This window comes from Phascolarctos cinereus, unplaced genomic scaffold, assembly GCF_003287225.1.
Source record: "Phascolarctos cinereus isolate Bilbo 61053 unplaced genomic scaffold, phaCin_HiC Scaffold_726;HRSCAF=1367, whole genome shotgun sequence".
In the NCBI taxonomy this organism is placed as follows: Eukaryota; Metazoa; Chordata; class Mammalia; order Diprotodontia; family Phascolarctidae; genus Phascolarctos; species Phascolarctos cinereus.
Window position 1 is genome coordinate 307,447,378 of NW_027556098.1, and position 25,655 is coordinate 307,473,032.

Sequence of the window (25,655 nt, forward strand, 5' to 3'; positions counted from 1 at the left end):
GAGGGTGATTTTTCTTTTCAGTGCCCAGCATTGTCAGATATTTAAGTGGCTCTGAAACAATCACCATTTCCATTTTATTTTGGATTTCTCTTTCTGTCCCTCACTCTTCCCTCTCTATGTCCCACCCTCCTAGTTTTCATCTCTCTGTCTTTGTCTTTGTCTGTCTGTCTGTCTGTCTCTCTGCCATTCTCTGTTGGATGGTGATTTGTCTGGTGATCCTTCTCTTTTTTGGTCTCATGTCTTTTTCTCCTCTCTCTCTGACTGTTTGTCTCTCTGTCACTCTTTCTGTCTCTCTGTCTCTCTCAATTAAATAGTCCATCAAGCCCAAAGTATTTTAAAAGTCCTAAATTTTTAAACTAAGTGAAATTTTGAAAAAGAATACTAATTGTGTGCTCACTGGCCTCTTCCCTGTGGTGGACCCTTGGGGATGCCTGGTTCTGGAAGAAATGGCTTTCTGTAGCAAATCATAAAATGCTAGGATCTTAGAGATCATCTCCATTAGAACCCCCTTAGAGAATCCCTTCGTTTTATAGATAGAAACTGAGTTCTTATACCCATTTGGAGCTTCCACATTTCTAGAAGTGAAGGGTTTACCCTCAAAGTCCATTTTAGGACTACTTATGGTTTTCTTTATTACCAGGTTTCTGTGGGGCCCTGGTAGAAGGAATCAGGTCCTCTTTGGTGGCCCTTCATTCAGTCTAAACAGATCCAGGGAACTGGCCACTTCTGGAGTTCCCATTCCATGGGCCTGGTCAATTCTAGGGGTTCCTAAGCAGGCAGGTAAGGGTCCTGTAAGGGGACAGGCACTGAAGAATCTCACAAAGCATCTCCCTTTACTGTCTGTCGTATCAGCAAAACACTTTGTCCCTATGAAAAATAAATGATTTTTTTTCTCTCTCTACAAGGTCAGACCCTGTTAGAGATATGGTTTAATAAATATGTTGGAGAAATAAGGATGATCAATTCTCACCTATCACTACCTCTCTGCCCCAACTTTCCTAGTTTTCAAAATCTATAATGTAAAGGTCACAGGATCAGAGTCTCAGATAACATCTAGGCCTAATTAATGTCTTATTCTTTTCATACCTCACTTGGATTTCCCTCTCAACATCTCTAGGAATGCTGAACCCAGGGATTCCAGAGCTAAATTAGTACTATATATAGCTGAGTGATCTCAGCCCAAACATTGACATAATGATACTGCCTTGCAGACAGATACAAGCCCATCAGTGCTTTGGGTCAGTAACAATCCACAGTAGAACAGGAAGGGAGTAATCAACATAGGTTGAATTGATTTCATTCTTTGTGCTGTGCAGGTGGAGGAGCCTGTAGTTTCAGGCTAGTTACACATTGCAAACGCAGGCTAGTAAATCCTTTGTTCTTATCTGCAAGGTTTCCCAAATTCAGATAGGAAATGGTATGCTTCTTCAGGGTTGTTTTAGTCTGGTTTATATGATTGCTGGTGATGTCACCCTCTCCTTACTGTATCGTCTGAAGGGAGGGAATAAACATTTATTGAGGGCCGACTGTGCCAGGCATGATGCTTTACAAATATTATCTCATTCATTTATTAAAGAAAACATTGAGGGGAACTTGGGTACAAGTGAGGTGCCCCATAATAATAGCCAACTTACTTTAAGATTTTATTTACTAATCTTTAGTGAAAGTAAAGTTCCAGGCCTACTTCTGTGGGAAAATCTCCTTTTTCTTTGTCCTGGAAGGGAACGTCTAAGTAGGCCCTCTCCACTCCCCCCCCCCAGCACTCCCAGGGTTTCTTGGAGCTCCTCCCCATACATCTATCACCTCCCACGCCTCACGGTGGAGGCGTCTCCCTTCACTGGTGCACCAGTGGTGCTTCTGGATTCAGCTTCCTCAGGGATCAGGCCCCAGTCCCCCTGGGTTGGTCCAAGCCAAGCTGCTGAAGGCAGCTCCTTACTGCCACTCAGGGCTGTTGAAGTTAGTCCAATTTTTCAATCGAGGGCCAATTAGTTTCACAAATGGGGGCCCTGTGGTGCCAGGGCGCATTTGTTCCAGGCCCGAGCGCTGGCCTGGCGGCATTGTCCTGCCTCCCACCCCCGGGAGAGGCCATTGTCCTCACCCCCAGCGGGTGCTGCTTATTGCTGATTTATATAGGCAGGCATCCTGCAGGCTGCAGGCTTCACAGACACAGCTGGCTGAGGTGCTTAAGGCCTCAGACCCAGTGACCTTTGCCCCAGTCCTGCTGTCATTTTGAAAGTTACAGACCAGAGGGCTGCATACTTCTCCGGATTTACTTTACACCCTCGCCTCCCACCCCCCAACCCCATATACATAGACACCCCTGCTCTCTTTCTCTTTCTTCCCCCTTGTGGTGCAGAGTTTTGTCTCAGGGATAGGACAGGAAAGCCAGGAGAAAAGGCTTTTTTTCTTTAGGGTGTCTTTATGTGGTTGATGAGTGGACAGCGATGGTCTCCTTGTAACGTGATGAAGGAGGCTTCCTCAGCTGATGAAATTTGAAAGCCTCTCCTTCATTAGTTCTATCTCAGTGAGATAATGAGGATGAATAGCTGGGTGAATTCTCAGCTGTCTAAGGGCACTCAGATCTCACCTGGACGCATAATACATCCTTCCCAAAGCACCTCCATGCCAGATCCTCTGTGAAGTCTTCATAAAGAACCAGAGGTTTAGAGCTCAAAAGAACCTCAGAAGGCCATTTGGGCCACCCCCCCCCATTTTATAGATGAGGAAACTGAGGCTTAGGAGGTCATAAGGGACAGGCTTGATCATCAGGTGAGTGAGACTGAATATGTTTACAAGTCTGAGATGTGTAAAGGAAAGGGAGTACCTTCCTGAGAGTCTGTGGGTCCAGGATCTAATTCTCCATCCATTGCTAACCCAATATGACCTTGGGCAAGACCTTGTCTCTTTGGGCCTCAGTTTCCTCAACTGTAAAATGAGAGCATTGACCTAAATAACCTATGAAGTCTCCAAATCCAACATTCCATGATTCCATGAAAATAACTTGATGGTATAATTCAGGTCTAGTTTTTATCAGGCTTTACTTTCTCTCTCTCTCCATTTTGTTGTTTCTCAGTCCTTGGAGCCAAAGTAAACTTTCTGTCTGTCCTTTCCTCTCTGCCTCCCTCCCTCTACCTCTCTCTGTCTCTGTCTTGTCTCTGACTGTTTCTCCCTTCTGTTTCCTCTCTTTCCCTTCCCTCTTCTACCTATTTGTTGGAGTGATTGACAAAATTAGTAAATCCATTCATGTTACTTTTATTGTGTGGGCCTCAATAAATCCCCCACGTCCAAGGCACACCTTAATGAGCTAGTGAGCTGACAAATTTGTTTACTGTAGCTGGAGGTGCCGAGTAATGAAATGCACTTGTATCTGCTGCATCCCCGGCAAACACATGCATGGTTTTCCAGAAGCCAGATCTGTTCTACTTTGCTCAGCTGCTGAGAGGCTGCTGCCACAAACCCCAAGACCAAGAAAGTTTTTTTTAATATAGTTGCCATCCCTCCTTAGTTTAAGATAAATTTTAATTATCTCCTTTCTCTCTTCCACTAATAAAATAATTATAACAAAAACAATAATAAAAGCAACTTTCCTCGTCTTCATTGCAGTTGAAGATGATGTAGCTATAGTGTTCTGGGAAGACTTATCAGAAAAAAAATAGGAAGACCATCAGAGACTGGAATTGATGAGATCAGAGTTGACAAGGGAGTTTGGCACTGATCTCTTTAGCTTGCTCACTATCCAGGCTACAAGGTTAAAGTTACCCAAATAGGAATTCTGCAGATAATTTTGATCTTAATTGCCCTACCAAAAATATTTTCCTAGCCTGCATCACCTGTGCCCTGAGACCAAAGGTAAAAAGAAAACTGTGGGAATGACATCGCATTTGCTGACATCAGTTATTTTGAGAGACTTGGTGGTGGTCCCTGGCATTGGGTTAGAATTCCATTGGTGCCCCCCCCAATTTCCCTATCCCTCTGATGCGTAGGAAAGCAGATAGAATCAAAGATGTTAGTGAGAAGGGAGGGAGAAAGGAGAAATGGCTTTTTTTCTTTTTTTTCCCTTTTGCCTTCTCCTCCCCATCCTCTTAAGATTCAGACAGAGCCTTCTAGTTCCCTCGCTGTGAGTCAGCCCTGTTAGCCTCTCCTTCTTCCTCTCTTCTCTTCCCTCTCTTTCTCTCTCCCTCTCCTCTTTCCTTTCCCTTTCTCCTTCTCTTTCTCACTCTTTCTCTCTCCTCTTTCCTTCTTCCTTTCCTTCTCTTTCTTTTTCCCTCTCCCTCCCTCTATCAGATGATATAGTTACTGCATCCTAGAACAGCTACTAGGGAAAATGGCAGGAAAGAGAAAAGAGAAGCTTTGGCTGATGGGGAAATAGTGGTTGGTGGTTGAGGCGCCTTGGGAGGGAGCCGGCCCCAGAGGCAGAGGAGATAGATGGAAGGATGCCTCTGAGGAGTCTATCTCCTCTCCTCAAGCCTCTCCCATCTCCAGGGCTTGGACCATTGGAGTGGGCCAGTCTGGCTGGACTTGACCTAAGGCAGAGGGAGGGGGATGTAAAAAGCAGCATTCCATGCGGCAATACACATCCACAGAAAGCAATCACAACCCACTTACCAAAAAAAGCTCAAGTATATTTAGATCCCTCTGCTCTTTTGATTAAGGAAATGCTTATACCAGAAGATAATAAGAGCCTTGCTCAGAGAAGGTGTAGCACCTGAGCATCTTCTCCAGCTGTGTGCCACTCTGATCCTGCTCCCTTCTTTTCTATTAAAAAGCTAATTGGTATGGAAATGGCACAGGTGTAAACATGAGAGTTTTTGTGTCTCATAATTTTGGATCCAGTCGTCACCTGGGTGAAGTAAACACCCCCATTTGTGTGTCACTCCCCCTCTCCCCTCAAAACACACCCTGGCTGCCCCTCCCTCTCACTCCTGCTAAAATTAAACTTGTTTTAAATAGGAATGTGTCTGTGTAAATGAATCCTGCACGCCTGGCAGCCCAAGCTGGTGAAGCTACATCTTGGCTCAGTCTAGGCCCTGGCTACCTTGAGAGGAGCGCTCCCTCCGGCCCCACAGGCTTGTTGTAGGGGAAAACCCTGGGTAAACTGTCAAGAACTCTACAAATGGGTGCTACTGTTACCATCACTTTTATTATTGTTTTGGGTCACAGAATCATAGCATCTCAGAGATGAAAGGTGGGCTTTCCATGTATTAACTCATTGAGCCTCATAGCAGTCCTATGAGACAGGTGCTGCAGGTGTTATGATGTCCATTTTATAGATGAGAAAACTGAGTTCTAAAGAGGTTAAATGATTCACTCATGATCTCACAGCTAGTTAAGTGTGTCAGAACTGGGATCTGACTCAGGTCTTCCTAACTCCAGATCTAACCCTCTACCCAGTAGAGTCTTTCCAGTCAATCAGTAAGTGTTTATTAAACACCTTCTGCATTCCAGGACTGTGCTAAGCTTTGGGAGTTCAAAGATAAAAAGTAACTCGGTCTTGCCTTAAAGGCACTTAAGGGAGGAGCCAACATCATCGAATAAGTGCATTGCAAATTATATCTGGGTAATTGGGTGGGGGAGGAAATAGTGTAGGGGGAGGGGGTATGGAAAGGCTTTCTGTAGAAAGTGAATTGAAGTTGTAAGGAAACTAGGAATTCTAAGGAGAAGAGAGTGTGCTGCAGGCTTGGGGGATAAGATAGCCAGTTCCAAGCATAGAGATACATTTTGGCCCATAGTCTTCTGCCCTCTTCTGAAGGACCTTTAGTGATGGGGATCTCATTACCTTTGAAGGAAGGCTTGCTCATTTTCATTTTTACATGCCTCTCATTATTAGCAAGTGTTTCCTTCTGTCAACCTTGAATCTATCTGCAGTTCTGAAACTTTGATGACTTCTCACTCTACTTTCTGAGGTCGAACACATCAAATCTGACAGCCTTTTAAACACTTGAAGGTGCTGTGCAGCAGGCTCTGGACATCCTGGGGCCTGTAAACATTTTCATTGGCCAGCTCCCGTTCGCATGGGCCCTACCCACCTTTCTCAGAATCCCTCTCCTCAGACGCACTCATTCTTGCCTTCTGGCCCACTCAAAGCACCCATCAAGGATTGGGGCCCCATTCAGAGCCAACACTGTGTGAGCAGGGGCAAGTTAATTACTCTCTTTAAACCTCAGTTTTCCTCTCCTGTACAATGGAGATGACAATATCTTTAGTATCTTCTTCCTATGAGGATGAGTATGTAATTGTTTATACCTCATCAGCAACTCTCTCATTTGTCCCCTCCTCTCTATTCACACAGCCGACACCCTAATTTATTCCCTCCCAACCTCTTACATGGAGTGTTGTAATAGCTTCCTGATTGGTCTCGCTGCCCAAAGTCACCCATCTCACCAAAACAGCATCCCCACCCTGGTCAAAATCACATTCTCCAAATACATGTCCCGTCCTTATTCACTGAACATCAGTGACACCCTGTTCCTAGGACCAAACTCTTCTGTTTGCCGTGCAAAGCCTTTTACAACCTGGCACCAACCTAGATTCCCAGCCTTGTTACAAACTAATCCCCTTCACTACCTCAGTGGTCCAATCAGTCTAATAATAATATGAGCATTTATATAGCTGTTTAATGTTTACAAGGTTGCCTTACAATTACCATTTGATCCCCACCACAACCCTAGGGTGTAGATGGTACTATTTATAGCATGAAGAAACAGGCAGACAGAGTTTGAAGTGACTTGCCCAGGGTCATAAAGCTAGTGAGTGTTTGAGGCTGGATTTGAACGCAGGTCTTCTTGGTCCAATCATCTGCTCACTGTGCCACCCCACTGCTTGTAGCCCTCTGGCTATCTCTCATCTCCATGCATTCCATAGGCTGCCTCCCAAGCCTGATATACCTACCCTCCTCATCTCTGCCTCTTAGAATTCCTACTTTCCTTCAAAGCCCAGCCGTCTGTCCTGATTCCTCAGCCTCGCCCCTGAAATGACCTTGCATGTTTTTTCTGTATGCATTTTGCCTGCATACATGTCGTCTTCCCTGGAAAGAATGCACCCTTCTCGAGGCCAGGGATTGTTTCATTTTTGAAACCAGCCCAGTGCCTGACACATACCAAATACTTGCTAATTGATTTTGGTAGACCGATGGAATCAGGTGATACATGCAGGGTGTCCCAAAAGTTTTAGAGCAGTTTTAAGTTTAAGCTATGGGACTTAAAGCTTAAAACCGTGTATAAAATTCTTTGCAAACCAAATGCTACATGAATGCCAGCTATTCTTATGAATCATAAGCAACTAGTAGGCAGACCACTGGGCTTAGAGTCAGGAAGACCCAAGTCCAAATGTGGCCTTTGGATACTGGCTCTGTGACTCTAGGCAAGTCATTTAACCTCTGCCTCAGTTTCTTCATATCTAAAGTGATAGCACTTACCTCCCAGGGATGTTAAGAGGATCAAATGAGATCATATTTATAAGGAGCTTAGCACAGTGCCTGGCATATAATAGGCTTTATGTAAATATTAGATATTATGGGACTTAGCAACTGGAAGGGAAGGATTTTTCCAGATCATTTAGTTCAATACCCTTGTTATACAAGAGAAGATATCGGCCCATAGAGGTGGATTGATTTGCCTGTGCTCACAGGGCTTCAGGATATTTTCTAGAACCAGCTCTGCAGAGGGAGGGGGCCTGTCACGTATGGAAAGTTGAGAGCAGTCAGAGATCCAGTTCTGGCTGTGACAGCAGCTCCCCCTGGTGGTCTTAGTCCAGGCCTTGGAACCTCAGTTTCTCCACTTATAAAATGGGCCTAATATTTCTAAATTCCCTGTGTTGAAGCACTGGATGGATAAGATTGGGGGGTAGTGGGGCAGAAGGGAAAAGCGTGATATGTTTTCCCAAGGCCATCAGAGTTCTGTTAGCCTCTCTGCACATCTACTGAAACTAATGAATTGCTAATATAATTTTCTAGATAATTTTATTTCCATAGTCTCACATTTTAATGTGTTTCCAAAAAGCCAGCATTTATTTGCTTAATCTCCCAGCATAAATACAATCCGCCCTGACTCATCATGGATGTGGAACAGTCAGCTAGGCAGAAACTACAACAAATTGTTTAATAACTCAAATCTATTCTCTTGATTTTTAACTTACATCCACTGTTAGCTTTTCTTCTCTACCCTACCCCCACCCCCTACTTCTGTATTTTAAAATGATTTTACTCTTTTTTATTGTCTCATGGGCAAAAGGGTGGAAAGAATGAGAATGGAGACAGCTGTCTCTTTCCCTCTCTCCCAGTTAGCCTATTCATTGGGTAGGGGGAGAGTCTTAGAGTATTTATTGCCCAGGTTAAGAGTGTGTGTGTGTGTGTGTGTGTGTGTGTGTGTGTGTGTGTGTGTGTGTGTACACACTGTGAAATTGAATAGGATTTAAATCTGTAACAAGGTAAGTTGTAATGTATGATTGTGATGGAATACTGCTGTGCTATAAGAAATGATGAGCTCAATGATCTTAGAAAAATGGGGATAGACTTGCATGAAGTAATGAAGAGTGAAATGAGCAGAACCAAGAGAATGTTGTATACAGTAACAGCAGTAGTGTTTTAAGAACAGCTTTGAGTGACTAAGTCATTTTGGCTATTATGAATACCCAAATTAACTGCAAAGGATGTATAAGGGAAGATGCTGTCTGCATCCAGAGAAAGAACTGATAAATAGAAGTATGTATAGAATGATTTTACATGTATGCATACACATACACATATACACATACATATTTGTGTCTAATGGTAGCCATCTTTAGGGTGGGGGGGGAAGAAAAAAGAAAAAAATAAATTTACATGATAACTCTATTATATATTTAAAAGGAATAGCAAGTTATACATAATAGATTTTCAGTTTCATGTGCAATCATCATTTTATTATACTGTGTTATGGAAATGCTTGTTTTATTCCATAAATTAAAAATAAAATAATTAAAAATTTAAAAAACTGTAAGGAACCTTACAGCTCAGCTCATTTTGTCCCCCTTCCCTTCTACTTAGTGTGCTTCACTAAAGCACAGCTAGGTTCAGTGACTTACCTAGAGATATACAAGTAGAAAATAGTAGAGCTGGGATTTAAGCTCCAGTCCTGTAACTGAAATCCAGCACTGTTCCCATTACAGCATCCTACCTCTGAACCAAGTAAGAAAGAGAACAGAAAGAAAGAGGCAAGAGACGGAGTAGAAGTAAGGAGTGTTAGGGAACACATGGGGGGATAGTGCATGAGGTTTTTTTCTGCAACAAATGAACATTTGTAGATTTTGTAACCTGTCTACAAAGGTGAACTTTAGCAGAGGATTGATCAGCTGGGGTGGGGGTGAGTGGGGTGGGAAAAAATGGGCTCTCCAGACAAGCTGTTTATCCCCGGCCCCAGGAAGGGTGAATTGAAAGCCTTTGGCCAAGAGAACAGAGTTGTGCAGATGACAAAGGACTTGGGCCACTTGTTGCCTTACACACTGGACCTGGCTTATTGTGGTGGATTCCTGGGTTAGGAGTTGTAACTGAGACTTGGGCCTCAGTTTCTTTCCTCTGCAAGATAAGAGAGCTTAACTAGATGATCACTGGGTCCCTTCTATCTGTAATGTTTCTTTATTGTGACATACCCAGCGTAATCCCCGAATCACTAATCTTTGCAGAAAACACATCTCTGAATGCGTTGTATTTCAAGACCATAGGCACATGGACACTGGGTCTTTTTTGGCATAAGTGATCTTTAAAAATGCTCTTCCACCCTTATTATCCGTATTTTAAAAATTAGTTGTTTGAGCTTCTGGTTTTGATTTAGGGGTCTTTTTTTAGGGAGGTAGTGGTGATATTCTCCCTACAGACTTACCTCCATGCAACTAGGCAACTTGAGACCCCTGGTGGCTCAGTGGACCTGGAGGCAGGAAGGCCTGTGTTCAGATCCGGGCTCAGACACTTACTAGCTGTATGATGCTGGATGAGTCATTTAATCTCTAACACTTAAACCCTTTCTCAGTTTGTTCAGCTGTAAAATGAGAACAGTAACTTCACGTATCTCACAGGGTTGTTGTGAGGGTCAAATGAGATGATCATTGTAAAGCACTTAGCACAGTGCTTTATATATAGTAAGTGCTTAATATAAGCTTATTTCTTTCTCCTCTCCCATGCTGCTCCCATACCTTTGGAAGGAATTGCTGAAAAGTTTTGTTATTGAAACTTGTTGATGGTGGGAGTGGTGGATAGCCAGTCCAGGAAACTAGCACCTCAGCTTGCATCTCGCTCCAATTAATCAGTCATTAAGCATTTGTTAAGTGCCTGCTATGTGCCAGGAATGAAATGATCCTAGTCTTCAAGGGCTTTTTTTGGGGGGCGGTGTGCCTTAATCTTCACTCTGGATGGAATGAAACCAGTGACCTTCTGTTTCTCCCAGAGATGTTGCTGGAGCCAGAGGGCCTGAAAGTCTTCAGGTGGGACTCACTTTTGTTGTGGTGGTCCGTTGTTTTCAGTCACGTCTGACTCTTCATGACCCCACTTGGGTTTTCTTGGCAGGGATATTGGAGTAGTTTGCCATTTCCTTCTCCAGCTCCTTTGGCAGAAGAGGCAAACTGAGGGTGAACACGAGGAAGGGATAACACTGATAAGAGTGGGGTTGGATCTGGTGTCTTTGCTGCCTTCTTTTACTTGTTATCCATTGTCCCCTCTACTGATTGCAGTGAGGCTTCTACTGTTCTATTGAATCTCTTCTCTTAGAGGTCACCAGTGATGGCCTCTTTCTTTAGTTCTTGTGCTTGGCGATCTCTTTGTAGCTTTTCACATTCTTGACCACCCTCTCCTACTAGATACTCTGCCTGCCTTTGGTTTCAGTCATGCCATCCTCTGCTAGTTCTTCCTCGTCTTCCTGACCCCTTAACATGAGTGCTTCCTGAGATTCTGTCCTCAGCCCACTTCTCTGTCTCTCTGTCTCTGTCTCTCTGTCTCTCTCTCTCTGTCTCTCTCTCTCTCTCTCTCTCTCTCTCTCTCTCTCTCTCTCTCTCTCTCTCTCTCTCTCTCTCTCTCTCTCCATGTTTGCCTTTGGTAATATCCTTCACTCTGCAGCATCAGCTATTATCTTTGGACAACAGATCTGTATCCCCAACCCTGACTTCTCCTGGGCTCCAGATCTCCGTCTCCTGAAGGACATTTTCACCCGGATGTCTGAACACCACCTTGGTGTATCCAAAACTGAGTTTACTCTCTTTCCCTCAAAATCTATTCCTCTTGTTGATTTCATGATTTCTGTCAAATAGTGACCATTTACCCAGTCTTTCCACATTTTTGCATTCTTTTTGACTCTGCTGAGCTTCACCCCTCATGTCCAATGAGGTGTCACGTCCTATCAGTTGCACCTCAACATCTCCCTTTTTCTCCCCTTTTCTTTCTCCCTGTTTCTCTATTCCTATGGCTACTGTTCCAGTACAGTTCCTCTTTACCATCCAATATGGACCATCTGTAGATGTCTCTTAATAAGTCTCCTAGTCTTTACTTTCTCCCACTTCAAATACATCCTTTCTGCCACTGCCAAGGGTAATCTTTCTTAGGCATCAGTTCAATCCTAAAATTTTTCTGCTCGAGTATCTTTTTTGTTTATAGAGTAGAGCCTCCTGTCTAGCATTCAAGGCCCTCTACAGTCTGATTCTGTTCTGCCATCTTAACTTCCTCTGGCTTCATGATGGTGGACATGGACAGGTCTCACCGAATGTGCAGGCCTGTGTTGGTCTGTATTGGCAGAAATACCCACATAGATGAGATCATAGCTCCATCAGTATTCTCCAGTACTCAGTGCTCAGCCAAATCAGATACCTTTCTACTCTGCACGTTAGTATTATATCCTCTCATTCCCATGCCTTTGTTTACAATATTCTCTATCCCTGGAATGTCCTTCCTCCCCTCCTTGAGCTGTCTTACTGCTACGTGTCTTTTAAAGCCCAAATGCTACATTCTCCATGAAGATCATTGGGTTAATTGTCCATTCCTACCTCAGACTTCATGTAGCATCGTTATCATCATCATCATCAGCAGCAGCAGCAGCAGCTCTGTATGGTTACTATGCATCAAGCATTTTCTAAGCATTTCAATTATTATCTCATCTGATCTTCAAAACAACCCTGGGAGGTAGATACTATTATTATCCCTATTTTATAGATGAGGAAACCAAGGCAAACAGAAGTTAAGTGACTTGCCCAGGGTCTGAAGTCAAATTTGACCTCAGGTCTTCCTGAATCCAGGCCTGGTATTCTATTCTCTGTGCCACCAGTTACTTCTGTTTTATGTGTTTATCACTTGATTCTATGTGTTATAGCTACCCACGTTTGTGTCTTAACCCCCTACTAGAACATGAACTCTGGGATGGCAAAGGCAATGTCTTGTCTACCCCACACACTTAACACTTTGCTCTGCACACTGTAGGTGATTAGTACGTGTTTCCAGATGAATGGATGAGTACCTCCATTGCGGGAATCAAAAAGAAATAGGATTCAGATTCAACTAATCAAGTATTTGTTAATACTTGGTTATTAATACCTAATAATTAATATTAATACATAATAATGACTACTGTGTGCCAGGTGGTCTGCGCTAGGTTCTGGAAACACAAGTACAAAGAATGAAATATTCCTACTCTCAATGAGCTTATGTTTTAATGAAGGAGACACCAAATGCCCATGTCAATATGGAAAGCATAAATATAAAATAAAGAAATACAGATTACATATTGGATAGATGTATAAATACATATATGTATATATACACACATGTATCTTTATACACTGCACATGCACATATAGTAGTTAAATGTAAGGTGGTTTTGGAAGGAGAGTCCTAGCAAAGTTAAGAGGGGCTCTGGAAAGGCTGCATGGTTCTTGAGCTGCAGGGAGAGAAGGACTAGATAAGGCAGAGGCAGGGAAAGAGCATGTTCTAGGTATATGGAGTGGCCTAGACGGAAACGGTAGTTCTGGTTCCCATCAGCATTTTCCTCTTTACTTCTCTTTCAGCATCACAGATTTTGTTTCTTAGTTTGAGCACTTCTGGGCTTGGGTCCCTCTTATCTTTCCTGATCCTCCCCTAGGAATTGTGAGGTTCTTGGTAACCCCAGGGTTTAGGAATGGCTGCCACAGGAGGGGCCCTGCAGCATCCTGCTAAAATGAAGGCCAGCAGCTTAGCTAAGCCTCAGACAGTAATATCCCTGTATCTTTGTTTGATGGCACTCCCCAGCATGGTCTCTCCTTCCTTGAGGTCCTAGCCTTCAGTCCAGAATAAGACAGAAATTAAGAGAAGGGGGATATCTCCCATTTGTGCCATTGGTGGTATAAAAAGATGCCAGGCCTGGGACTTGTGTGAAAGACAGGGGACTCTAAATCTGAGATTTTTCATCCTATGGTTCAGTACATCCAGCAGCCAGGGAACCAGTGGGAAGCCCCTCCCTTTTCAGATGTTCTCTGTAATTTGGCTGGGTTAGACTACACTGGGCCTCAGCTCCTTGTTTGATTATGTATAGGGAATGGGGAATAGCAAAGCGTAGAGCTGCCCAGAGCCTGTGCAGGTGGACAGATTTGAATGAATGCACACAGGAAAAATGAATCCAGAATTGTTGGAGCTATGAGTTATGATCCAGGAAAAGGGCCTGGGACCTCTGAGACACCATTCTGAAGAGATTAGCTGCTGCAGCCCCCAAAAAAGTCAGCCAAATGCCAGGTAGTCCTAGGGAGAGTCTTAGAAACCATGGCCTTAATAAGCTGTCATTCTACCTTTGCTTCAAACCGTGGCCACTGATCCCGGGCATCCCTGATCAGCACACCTCACAAAAGGCATCGTGGACCTGGAGAAGGAATCAGTATTGGAAGACCATGGTGTTTAAAAAAAATAGTACCAGGGTCACAAAGACAAAAACAGTACCTGACTTCAAGGAGTTTATATTCTTCTGGGGAGGGAGGGCAGATGGCTGTTATTGTTCAGTCCTTTCGGTCACATCTGACTCTTCATGATCTCATTTGGGGTTTTCTTAGCAAAGACACAGGAGCGGTTTGCCATTTCCTTCTCTAGCTCATTTTGCAGATGAGGAAACTGAGATAAACAGGGTTAAGTGACTTGCCCAGGGTCATACAACTACTAAGTGTCTGAGGCTGGATTTGAACTCAGATCTTCCTGATTCCAAGTCTGGTGCTCTCTCCATAGCTGCCCCATGCCTTACTTTATGTCTCCATAAAATGAGGGAGAGGGTTCTTATCTGTCTACCCTGTGGTTGGCTGGGCGTGGGGGGCCATCCACATGTCCACGGATGGATTTGCTGACCTCCTGTTTTCCCTCTCTTATGCAGGCACTGACATGGCCGTCTTCTGTCTACTGTGCGGAAAGCGCTTCCAGACTCAGAGTGCACTCCAGCAACACATGGAGGTCCATGCAGGTGTTCGCAGCTACATCTGCAGTGAGTGCAACCGCACTTTCCCCAGCCACACGGCTCTTAAGCGCCACCTTCGCTCCCATACAGGTAAGCCCAAGACAGACGGGTTTGGGAACGGGAGCTTTCCTTGTTCGGGGGCCTACGCTAACAATTCTTATTTTGTGCCAGTACTCCAGGGACCCTTCAGCGTGGGAAGTCCAGGTGGTAGGACGGTATGGTTTTGCATAGAGTGTCTAAGGGAAATGAGGGTCAGGAAAACTGAGTCATTTTATGCATCTGGAAGTATCACACGTTATTTTTTTTTAAATGCTGTAAATGTTGAGCCATGTTTTCTTCTGAGAGTAGAGAGAGAAGAGTGGGGCTCAAGTTTCCCAGGATCCTGTAAGGACCAGTGACCCTAGTTTTGTGAAAGACTGTGCAATAATGAGGGGAAGCTAGGTGGCTCAGTGGATAGAATGCTAGAACTGGAGTCTGGAAGACCTGAGTTCAAATATGGCCTCAGACATTTCCTAGTTGTGTGACCCTGGACAAATCACTTAACCCTGTTTGCCTCAGTTTCCTCTCCTGTAAAATGAACTGGAGAAGGAAATGGCAAACTACTCCAGTATTTTTGCCAAGAAAATCCCAAAAGGGATCTTGGAGAATCAGACATGATTGAAAATGAGTAAACAACAGCAAGAAGATGCTCTTGATATATTATCCCCATTTTGCAGATGAGGACAGCAAGGCCCAAAAAGGGTATGTAATTTGGCTAGATGTCCCAGTCTGGAGGTGTCAGACTCAGCAGCAAAACTGAGTGCTACCCGAACCAAATTATAATATGATTGGGAAATATTTAACAAAATAAATAAAAATACAATAAGCCATAGGCAATGTGAACTTGTGATTTTCTAAGTCAACATGCAGCCTGTAGGCATCCATTTCTATTTGAGTTTGACACCGCTGTCCTAGTCCATTGTAGCTCTTTTGGAGACTTAAAATTTTTCCTAGAAGAAGCAAACCAGCCAATAATATTACAAGCAGTAGGTCTTTATTATAGGCGTATTTTACTTCACACAAGAAAGATGAATAAATGAGCCAATCAATGAACAAAAAAATCTCTACTTATTAAGCACTTAGACCGTATGTCAGGCACTGTGCTGAGCTGTGGAAATACAACTAGAAGCAACCAAGATTACCTCAAGGAGGTTACATTTGTAATGGGGGAAAGATAACATATTGAGGGGAGCTAAAAAGAGAATGTGCATAAGGCAGTGTGGTTTGGAAATGACTGGGAAATTTAAAATATCTAGGGAGTGTGAGAGGGGCAGCAAAGAAAGAGGGGACAAGAATACACCAGTATTAGGGGCAGCTAGGTGGCACAGTGGATGGAGAAGCGGCCCTGGAGTCAGGAGGACCTGAGTTCAAATCTGGCCTCAGACACATAACACTTACTAGCTATGTGACTCTGGGCAAGTCACTTAACCCCAACTGCCTCACCAAAAAACAAAGAAGAAGAAGAAGAATACACCAGTATCACAATCACCCAAGCCATAAGGATATAGCCAGAGGCCGGCATCTAGGATTTGAGTGACATTATCTTAAGGCTCTGGTGAGAAGAGGGAAGGGTGTTGATAAGCATTGGAGAGGTGCCTTCTGGGTCTGATGCCTAGGTTATGCCAAGCTCTCATCACTTTTCTGCAGTATAGATACTCCTAGGCCCTTGCCACATAGCAGTGTCACTCAGCAATCTGGAGGAAGGACAGATATTTCATGAGGAAGAAGGTAAGTTCTTAACTGAGCCTCATTGGTTTCTCAGAAGGGGGTGCCTCTAGAGCAGAGGTAGCTTGTTGCAAGAAAGGTCAGGCCTATAAAAACCAAAGTTTTTCTGGCCTGACATATCACGGTCACACAACTAATAAGTGTCAGAAATGAGCTTCAAACCCAGGCCTTCTTAACTTCATCCTTGGCACTCTATCCATTGGTCTATGATGCCTTTCAATGGCAGCAGAAAATCACAAGGTCAGTGATAACTGTATTATGACTGGGGATAGGCTACTCTGCCCAGCCAGTCAAAGCTAGAGCATTATAAACCCAGTCTTGTGAGAGTGTTGACGGGTCGATAGATCCAATCTTTTTTGGGGGGAGGGGATTCTCTCTTTAGGGCCTGTTTTGAAAAGATGCTCATTTCATGGTTACAGAAATCATAGGGCTTCATTCATGCCTTAAAAAAGCATGGATGATTCTTAAGGAACTAATTAGTGGAAATGATGGTACTAAATTTGTACTCTCTTTGTTCCCCTGCCCTGTCTAGGACATGACAAGAAGGTGCTTTCAAAAGTGGCATGTTTGAAAATTCTCATAGGCTCATGGTTCTGGAGTTGGAAGGGACCTTAGAAGTCATCAGGCCCAACCCCCTCATTTTATAAATAAATTGGAAGGAAAGTGACTTACCTAAAGTCATACATATAATGCAAAGGAGGGATTTGAATTTGGGTCCCATGACTCCAAATTTAGGGCTCTTTCTACTCTACTCCATTGTTTCCAAATAAGAAGGGGGGAAATGCCAAAGTGGGAGGAAGGAACAATTTTATATAGCCTTTCTTGCTCCATCTGTGATGCCTGCTGAATTAGGGAAGGGCTTGTATATATTAGAATGAGGAGATGGAGTTTTTACTCCATCCTTACCCCATTTCTCTGCTTTCTGTAGACAGTCTTCGCTGAATACAAACATACTTGCACATCTTCCACCCCCTGAGGTTGGATCCTTTGCAATTACTCTGTTTAACTGTTGGGATAAGAAGAGAGGAAGAAGTCTCTTTTTATTTTTTTTTTAAGTGTGTGTGTGTGTGTGTGTGTGTGTGTGTGTGTGTGCATGCACAATGTAAATATACTTGCATTAACAAAAGAAATGATGATCCTCCTAAGTACCACGGTTTAGAGTGGGTGTGAGGATGTACATTTAAGAGGAAAAGAAATTTCTCTGCTGTAAACACAGTCACATGAGCACAGTAAATACAGGGAAGTAGGGTAGGCCAGATGCATGAGTTAGTGAAATTTGGGGTAAGTAGCCTATAGGAAGGTTAGACGAGGAGAGACAGGATCAGATTAGCCCAAGGGGGCTTCTTCAGGGAACCTAATCATCATTAGTCTATTTTTCTTTCTCCCTGTGTCATTTACATAAAGAAGTTAATCAAAGGTAGCCCTTTCTCTTCCTTTCTCATGCTTAAGTATAAAAATATAGTATTGACGTCTAGATCTTTTTGAATTTAGCTCTTGTTTTGTCCTTCATTTTTGAAAAGGATCAATGAATTTAGCAATATATGAACATGTCTGTCTCTTATATGGGCTCTTATATCTTTATGGTTTTGAAGTTACACACGTGTACATGTCCCCCATCTGACTCGGTATATATTTGTCTATGTGTGTGTCTCTATGTCTCGGTCAGTTTTTTCTCTGTATTATAAAAATTGAGAGGTCTGCTGTTTTCCTGGGACTTGTATTCAAGATGGCACAGAGAACTTTCCAAGATTTATTAAGCCAGATGACTGACTACTACACGTATCTTGTGATTCACATGGGCACAAATGATCCTGCCAGAAGAAATCTAGAAAGCATTTTTTAAAATTTCATGTTTTTCCCCAATTCCATGTAAAAACAATTTTTAACATTCGTTTTTTAAAATTTTTGAGTTTCAAATTCTCTCCCTCCCTTCCTTCTCCCCCTCATTGAGAAAACAAGCAATTTTCTATAGGTTATATGTGTGCAGTCATGCAAAATATATTTCCACGTTAGTCAATTGTAAAAGAAACACAGACAAAAAAAAAACTCAAGAAAAATAAAGAAAAAGTATGCTTCAATCAGCATTCAGAATCCATCAGTTCTTTGTCTGGGGATGGATAGCATTTTTCATCATAAGTCATTTATAATTGTCTTGGATTGTTGTATTGTTGAGAATAGCTAAGTCATTCACAGTTTATTAGAAAGTATTTTTAAAGATTACAAAGTCTTGTGCAAGAAACTGAAGCCCATAGGGACATGGGTGGTGTTTTCATCACCGCCACCAGGCAAAGGCAAGGTATTGGGAAGGGGAAATGCAGATTTTGAAAGTAAACAGCTATCGATAAAAGATGATTCGGAGGAGAGGATTTTGCTTTCTGGACCATGACTTAAAATATAGCAGTGTCAGGCTCCTGGTGAGAGATAGAGTTTACCTAACATGACTGCTTAGAGTCCTGTGAATCTAATCCAAAGGGTTTTAAACTGAAGAGGAAGAGGGGAGAAGGAAACTGCCTGTGTATAGTATATCTACCAAGCTTAATGCCAGTAGTTACACTGTAAAAAATGTCATTTGAGTTGTCAATAGTTACACTGTAAGAAAAATATTAATCTTGCAGATGCCCAGAAATTCACAGGAGACAAAATTCTAAGAAAGGAGCCATCACTGAGACCCATTAGCTCAGATATGTATATGGGAAGCCACAGAGTATGAGTAACATGATGAACTGAAGATCCAAATAGAGGGAGAAGAATTTGATCCCCACAGGAGTACTGAGGTTTGGTGGGATGGGACCCATGAGTGAAATATGGTTCTGGAAAAGTGTCCTTTATTCAGATAAAACAGAATAGGTAAAAGGAGATGGAATAAAGTTATTAAGAAGAGATACGCCCATGAAGAAATTCAGAAACTGGGAGGAAGCATGGTAGAGATCAGTGGAGGCAGAAACAGAAGTGAAAATGTTAGAGGTGTGTGCTGCTAGACCACCTGGATAGAAAAAGGAAATAATGAGTTTAGGAAATAGGTCATATCCCTGACATAGAGGCATGGTTGACTTCAGTGATTTCAGTTATTTGGGAGTAATCTCTCTCTCTCTCTCTCTCTCTCTCTCTCTCTCTCTCTCTCTCTCTCTCTCTCTCTCTCTCTCAGCAACTAATGATTTCTTGACTTCCTTGATGAGAATTCTATCCTTTTAAAATATAGTATCGAACAAAGGAAAAGTTTGTTCTGTATCTTATTTTCGCCAAGGAGAAACTTGTTGCTGAAGTGAAAATGATGAGAAATTACTGGGGAAATGGCCACTTACTTTGTCTTTGAATCTGTGATAGAGATAGGAAAGCTTGGTGTATTCAGGCATGCACCCTAGATTTGGGAAAGCAAAGTTTCAAAGGATTTAGAGAAAGTCGGGATGATCCTGTGTTTTTCAGGATGACACTATGGTAATTCCTAAAATCTACATAGAAACTCAACCTAGAAGGAGGAGAAGACTCTCAGGAACAAAATGTTTGTCAAGACACAAAAGGAACCATTTCTTATGTGGAAGGAAAGGGGGGAGTTGTCTACAGAGACCAATTTGAATACAAAGGGAGCTTCTCAGCCAACTTAGATTTTTAACAGACTCATAGAGGAGGTGGAAGTCAGGACAGGTAACAAAAGATAAATATGAAAGCATCACATATTCTTGTAAGAATAGTATCAGGATTACTAAGGCCAAGAAAGAGCTAGTGAGGAAAGCTAAAGACAACAAGAAGGGATTTTATAACTATATTGGGAGAAGGAGGAGGATCAAAGAAGGAATAGAATAAGTGATTATCCTTGAGTAATCAAAGAACTAGAAGACGTGATAACTGAGCCTGTTAATTATCTTTGAAAAATTGTGTCGAACAAGCACAGGTAGCTGGGGGTGGTTGCTCTTCATTCTCGAAGAGGACCAAAATGGCATCACTGTATTGGAGTCAAGTTACAGTGTGTCTGACTATGGCTGATCACACCAATATGAGCTCAGAAGGCTCTACCACAGGTCAGGCACAAATAGTCCATGTGAATATTTGGGTTGGAGATGTCTCTAAATTGCACATCTCTTGTTTCTTTTGAGCTACTGCAATTCTACTTTGTTCATAGAGCACAGTACCTTCTTTGATGCAGGCACACCATGGTGGGTGGTCCTTTGCCAGTGTCTCCCATGTCACACAATCAATTTCCATTGGAATTGCAGCACAGGTAGCATAGGCTTGGAGAAGAGCAGATGTCTCCTTAAAAAGAGTAAGGGGCAAGGAAAGGGAATAAGAGTCTTTAGACTTTAGAGGGCTTGACTTCAATCTTGAAAAAGACAAAGAGGCCCCAGCAAACCAGTATTGTTTCATCATACCAGTCTAACCTCATTTCCTTTTTTGATAGGGTTACTAGATCAGGAGATCTGGGCAATGCAGTAGATATAGGTTACATAAATCATTAGGGAAACTTTCAACAAAATCTCTCAAGCTAGTATTGTAGAAAAAATGTAGAGATGTGGGCTAAAACATGGATTTGGAATTGGCTTACTAGGAAGAACCAAAAAGTAGTCATTAATTATCTTATGATCAGTTTAGAGGGAGGTCTTCAGTGTAGTAACCTAAGAAGCTTTACTTGGCCCTTTGCCAGTGACTTGGATAAAACAATAGAGGGCCTGCTTGACAAGTTTGCACATGATACAAAGCTGGGAGGGGTAATTAACACACTGAATGGCACATTCAGGGTCTACAAAAGCCTTTAATAGGCTAGAACACTGCAATAGATCTAATAAGATGAAATTTAATAGGGATGAAGGCAAAGTATTAGACTTGGTTTCAAAAATAAATCACAACTACAAGTTGAGGGAGGCATGTCTAGATAAGAGTTCATTTGAAAAAGAGCTGAGGATTTTAGCAGAGTGAAAGTTCAGTAGGAGTCATTAGTATGATATGGTACCCAAGAAAGCTAATGGCTTTAAGCTGTATTAAGAGAGGCATAGTGTCCATTAATAAGAAGTTGATAGCCCTGCTGTGCTCTGCCATAATCAGACCCTATCTTGAATATTGTATCCCATTCTGGCTGCATTTTAGAAAGGATGACTGATAAGCTAGAGAGAATCCAGAGGAGATAACCAAGGTGACAGAGGGTCTTGACATTATGCCATCTTGGTATCACTTGAAGGAACTGGAGATTTTCACCTGAAGAAAAGATGTATGATGGTTAACGTTAGCTGTCTTCAAGTATTTGAAGGATTGTAAAGTGAGAGAGGAAATGGACTTGATCTGCATGGTACCACAGGACCAAACTAGGAACAGTGGGTGAAAGTTGGTAGAAAGCAGATTTAAACTTACTGTCAGGAAGGAGTGGTAAAATAAATAGAACCCAAAAATAGTCATGCTGACAGGGAGAGGGAAAGAGAGAAGGAGAAAGATGGGAAAAGTAGGTTTGGGTCTGTGGGTGTATATGTGAGGGAGACCAAGTACCCTATCTCTAATTCCTAGCAATTAAAGCCCAATGCAAGGAAAATAAAAATGGGCCACCTCAGGAGACGGTGGGTTATCCTTCACTGGAGGCTGGAGAGTACTTATCTTTTGGCTATGTTGTAGAGGCACGGCTTAGACTAGAAGGCTTTCGAGTTCCCTTCCAATGAATTCTGTGGTTCTGATTCTGTTTCTGTGTGTGTGTGTGTGTGTGTGTGTGTGTGTGTGTGTGTGTGTGTGTGTGTGTACACACATATGCATGTATACATAAATAATCTTATGGACACGACCAAGCATCTGTTGAATGTGTGTATAATGTGGATGCATGTATGGAGAGACACACTATGTAGCTCTGTGTCTGTGTCTAGTATCTGGGCCTGGAGGCTGGGAGAGAGAGGAAGGAGGGAGATAGGTCTGTGCCTTTGGGTACATATGTGAAAGGAGGCATGTGTGTGCTGACTACTTCTCAGACTCTCAAGGGACTCCCCAGTGGGTAGGAAAGGAGTGGAGGATAGATGCTTCCCATTTGTGGCAGCTCTGGTACTGGATTGGCATCAGAGGACCTAAACTCATCCTGGCTTTGCCACTTACTACCTGTGTGGCCTTAAGCAGATTATTTAACTTCTCTGGGCCTCAGTTTCCCCATCTGCAAAATGATAGGGTTATACTACACCCTGAAAGGTCCTTTCCAGCTCTGAATCTATGATCCTATTAGCTTAAGTCTAGTTGGCCTGGAATTGGGCAGCTGGGTGGTGCAGTGGGTAGAGTGCCAGGCCTGGAGTCAGCAAGACTCATCTTCATGAGTTCAAATCCACCTCAGACACTTAGTAGCTGTGTGACCCTGGGCAAGTCATTTGATTGTTTGCCTCAGTTCCTCATCTGTAACATGAGCTGGAGAAAGAAATGCCAAGAAAACACCAAATAGGGTCGTGAAAAGTCAGACATGACTGAAGAACAATTCAACGACAACAAAGTTTGCCTGGAAGGTAGAGTATGAAGGGAGTAATATGATATAAGTCTAGAAAACTAGGTTGGTGCCAGATGGTAGGAGGTCAGAGGTGGGACGATTCCTATGGATGGCTGAAATAGAAAGAGCCAGGAGAGAGCGTAAGCCATCGGGTGAGAGTTGATGGAGTTGATAAACTGGAAGGCCAAGATGTTTGAAGGCCCATCAGTGTTATTGTTGATGTGCCCAAATATCAGAAGGCAAAGGGGTTAGGATGGAGTTTGAACTGGATGTCTCATGAGTATATTAAACCCAATGTATCCAAAACAAAACTTCCTTCCCCCCCCCCCCGAAACAACTCCTCTTCTGAACTTCTCTCTTTCTTTTGAGAACACCACCATTCTTCCAGGTTCATGACTTAGAAGAGTTCCTCAGCTCCTCATTCTCACTTTCAGTCATTTTTCAGTCGTGTCCTACTCTTAATGACCCCATTTGGCGTTTTCTTGGCAAAGATGTTGGCGTGGTTTGTCGTTTCCTTCTCCCGCTCATTTTATAGAGGGGAAACTGTGGCAAACAGGGTCAAGTGACTTGCCTGGGCCACACGGCCAGATTTGAACTCAAGAAGATGAGTCTTCCTGATTCCAAGACCAGTGCTCCATCCACTGCATCATCTGGTTGCCCGTCATTCTCACTTACCCCATGCATGTATCCACCCAGTTGCCAGCTCTTGGGTTTTCTGCATCCATGAACATCTCTTGTGTCTATTCCCTTGGACAGTCACCACTCTAGTTCAGGTTCTCTTTACCTCTTACCCAGACAAATATAGTCATCCGTCTCTAAAGTCCCTTCCTCTCTCCAGTCCATCCTCCACACAGCTGCCAAGATGATTTTACTATAGTGGGAGTGCAACCATGTGGATTATCCTCAGTGGTTCCCCTTCACAACCTGACTCCATCCTACCTTTCTAGGCTTCCTTCCCTTCACAAATTCTACATTTCAGTCACACTGACCTTCCTACTGCTTCTCCTTGTCCATAGCACATTCTTGCGTTTGCTCAGATTCTCGCCCATGCCGTAAAATAAACTCTGTTCCCACCTTGGACTTTAAGTGTCTTCCAGAACAGGCCAAGTTTCCATGAGCACAAGAAAAGGAGGGAGAAGGAAGATAAAGAACTTAGCATTTATACAGCTCCTACTACATGACAGGCACTGTGCTAAGCACTTTACAGATATCTGATTTGATCATCACAATAACCCTTTGAGGTAGGTGTTGTTATTATCCCTATTTTATAGATGAGGAAGCCGAGGCAGACAGAGGTGAAATGACTTGTCCAAGGTCACACAGCTAGTAAGTAACTGAGGCTGGATTTGAACTCAGGTCTTCCTGAATTCAGGCCCATGACTTTGTGCCACCTAACTGCCTCAAAGAAGGTAGAAAGGGTGATGAGATGAAGAAACTTGGGATGAAGGAGAGTTTAACAACAGAGTAGTGGTCCTAGAAGGCACCGTAACAGAACAGCTAGGTGGCACGGTAGAGTCAGGAAGAGCTGACTTCAAATCTGACTTCCAACACTCAATAGTTTTATGACCCTAGGCAAGTCACTTCACCCTGTTTGCCTCAGCTCCTCATCCATAAAATGAGCTGGAGAAGGAAATGGCAAACCGCTCCGGCGTCTTTGCCAAGAAAACCCCAAAAGGAAGAATCAGACACAACTGAAACAACTCAACAGCAGCAAAAGAATGATAACATTTGGAGGGGAATCAGAATGACCTGGAGAGAGGTGACAGATGGGGAGAAATCACAGGAGGAATGGATGTGACTGCAGAAGAGGATGCCTCTGAGTCATAGGGGTGGGGTGGGGGGGCGGGAGGTAGGAGTATGTTAGCCATCCAGCAAAAGAGGGTCAGCATGATTTTATGAGTAGAGAAAGGATTGTGACCCCAAGGACATTGCCTAGCTTGGTGCTCCCTGGCAATGCTCTGAAGACCCTGAGTTGAATTACCTCACTGGCAATTCCCTTTACCAGTTAAATCACAAGTTCTGTCCCTAAAAGGAGGGTTGGAGGGGGAAGAAAAGTACCAATTATCAGAGTGTTCATTTGGACATAGGAGGCATGGGAGGACCAATGATGAATGGTCATAAAGTCTGTGTGGTAAAGACATCCATGGGATGCATTGGGAACGAGGTGATTGGGGGTACTTGCAAGGATGCCAAGTTCTGGATGACTGTGGGAAGCCATCATTTTCATTTCTTAGCCTTTGCCATCACCTTTGGCTTCAGCTCTAGGGACTGCTTGAAATGTCACACATAGCTTCCTCTCACATCTGAGAGATCAGAGCTTAAGGCTGGATCAATAAATTTGTATTCCTGGGATCCAGCAGTTTTGGCCAGGGTCAGAAGAGGAAGTAGAGACCCAGGGCTGTGAGCCCAGACTCCCTGTGGGTGTGAAGCTCTCCTCATGATTACATAAGTCACAACTGCTGATCACGGGCACCCCGTCAGTGCCTAGTCCTCTAAATCACCCCTGGGTGGGAGGAAGGGATCTTTGGGGTGGGGTGCTAGTGTGTACAAAGAGACTAGAAACAGCCTGCTCTCCCTTCACTTACTTTTGGGCACAGAGCAGTGCCTGACTCGATGTGGCGGGGGACTCAGGATTGGTTTTCCATCTGCCTGTGTTCAGACACAACCAGAGGTGCAAGAGGACAGATGACCACATCCCTGCCCCTTCCAAGCACCCTGGGGTCGGTTGTTGACTGTGGCATCCCTTGGATTTCTGGGTTGTGGCTTCAGTTTTTATATTTCTAATTCTTCAGTTTCGGCAGACTCAGTATAAGACCCCTAGGCTGTTGCCAGGCAAAGGTTTGGGAAAGGAAGAGCCTTCGTCTCACCTGTTCTGAGAAACTTTCCTGGATGAAGGGGGCTCAGGAAAAGTCTTGATGTCTCTCTCTGTCTTTAAAAAGGCAATCCCTGGGTACCAAAAAATAAATAAATAGATAAAAGCACACACAGGTAAACAGATACACAGTCATGAGCCCATTTGTCTGGACATACTTATTCACATG

The 25,655-nt window shown here is 43.3% G+C and overlaps 1 protein-coding gene across 3 annotated transcripts in view; it reads left to right on the forward strand.

Annotated features, from left to right (window-relative positions):
* Positions 1–25,655, forward strand: part of ZBTB16 (zinc finger and BTB domain containing 16) — a 248,894-nt gene that overhangs the window by 210,520 nt on the left and 12,719 nt on the right. For all 3 annotated transcript variants that reach the window (XM_020989734.2, XM_020989732.2, XM_020989733.2), the window contains exon 5: positions 14,337–14,507. In XM_020989734.2, coding sequence (XP_020845393.1) covers positions 14,337–14,507 — 171 coding nt within the window. The remainder of the gene's footprint in view (positions 1–14,336; positions 14,508–25,655) is intronic.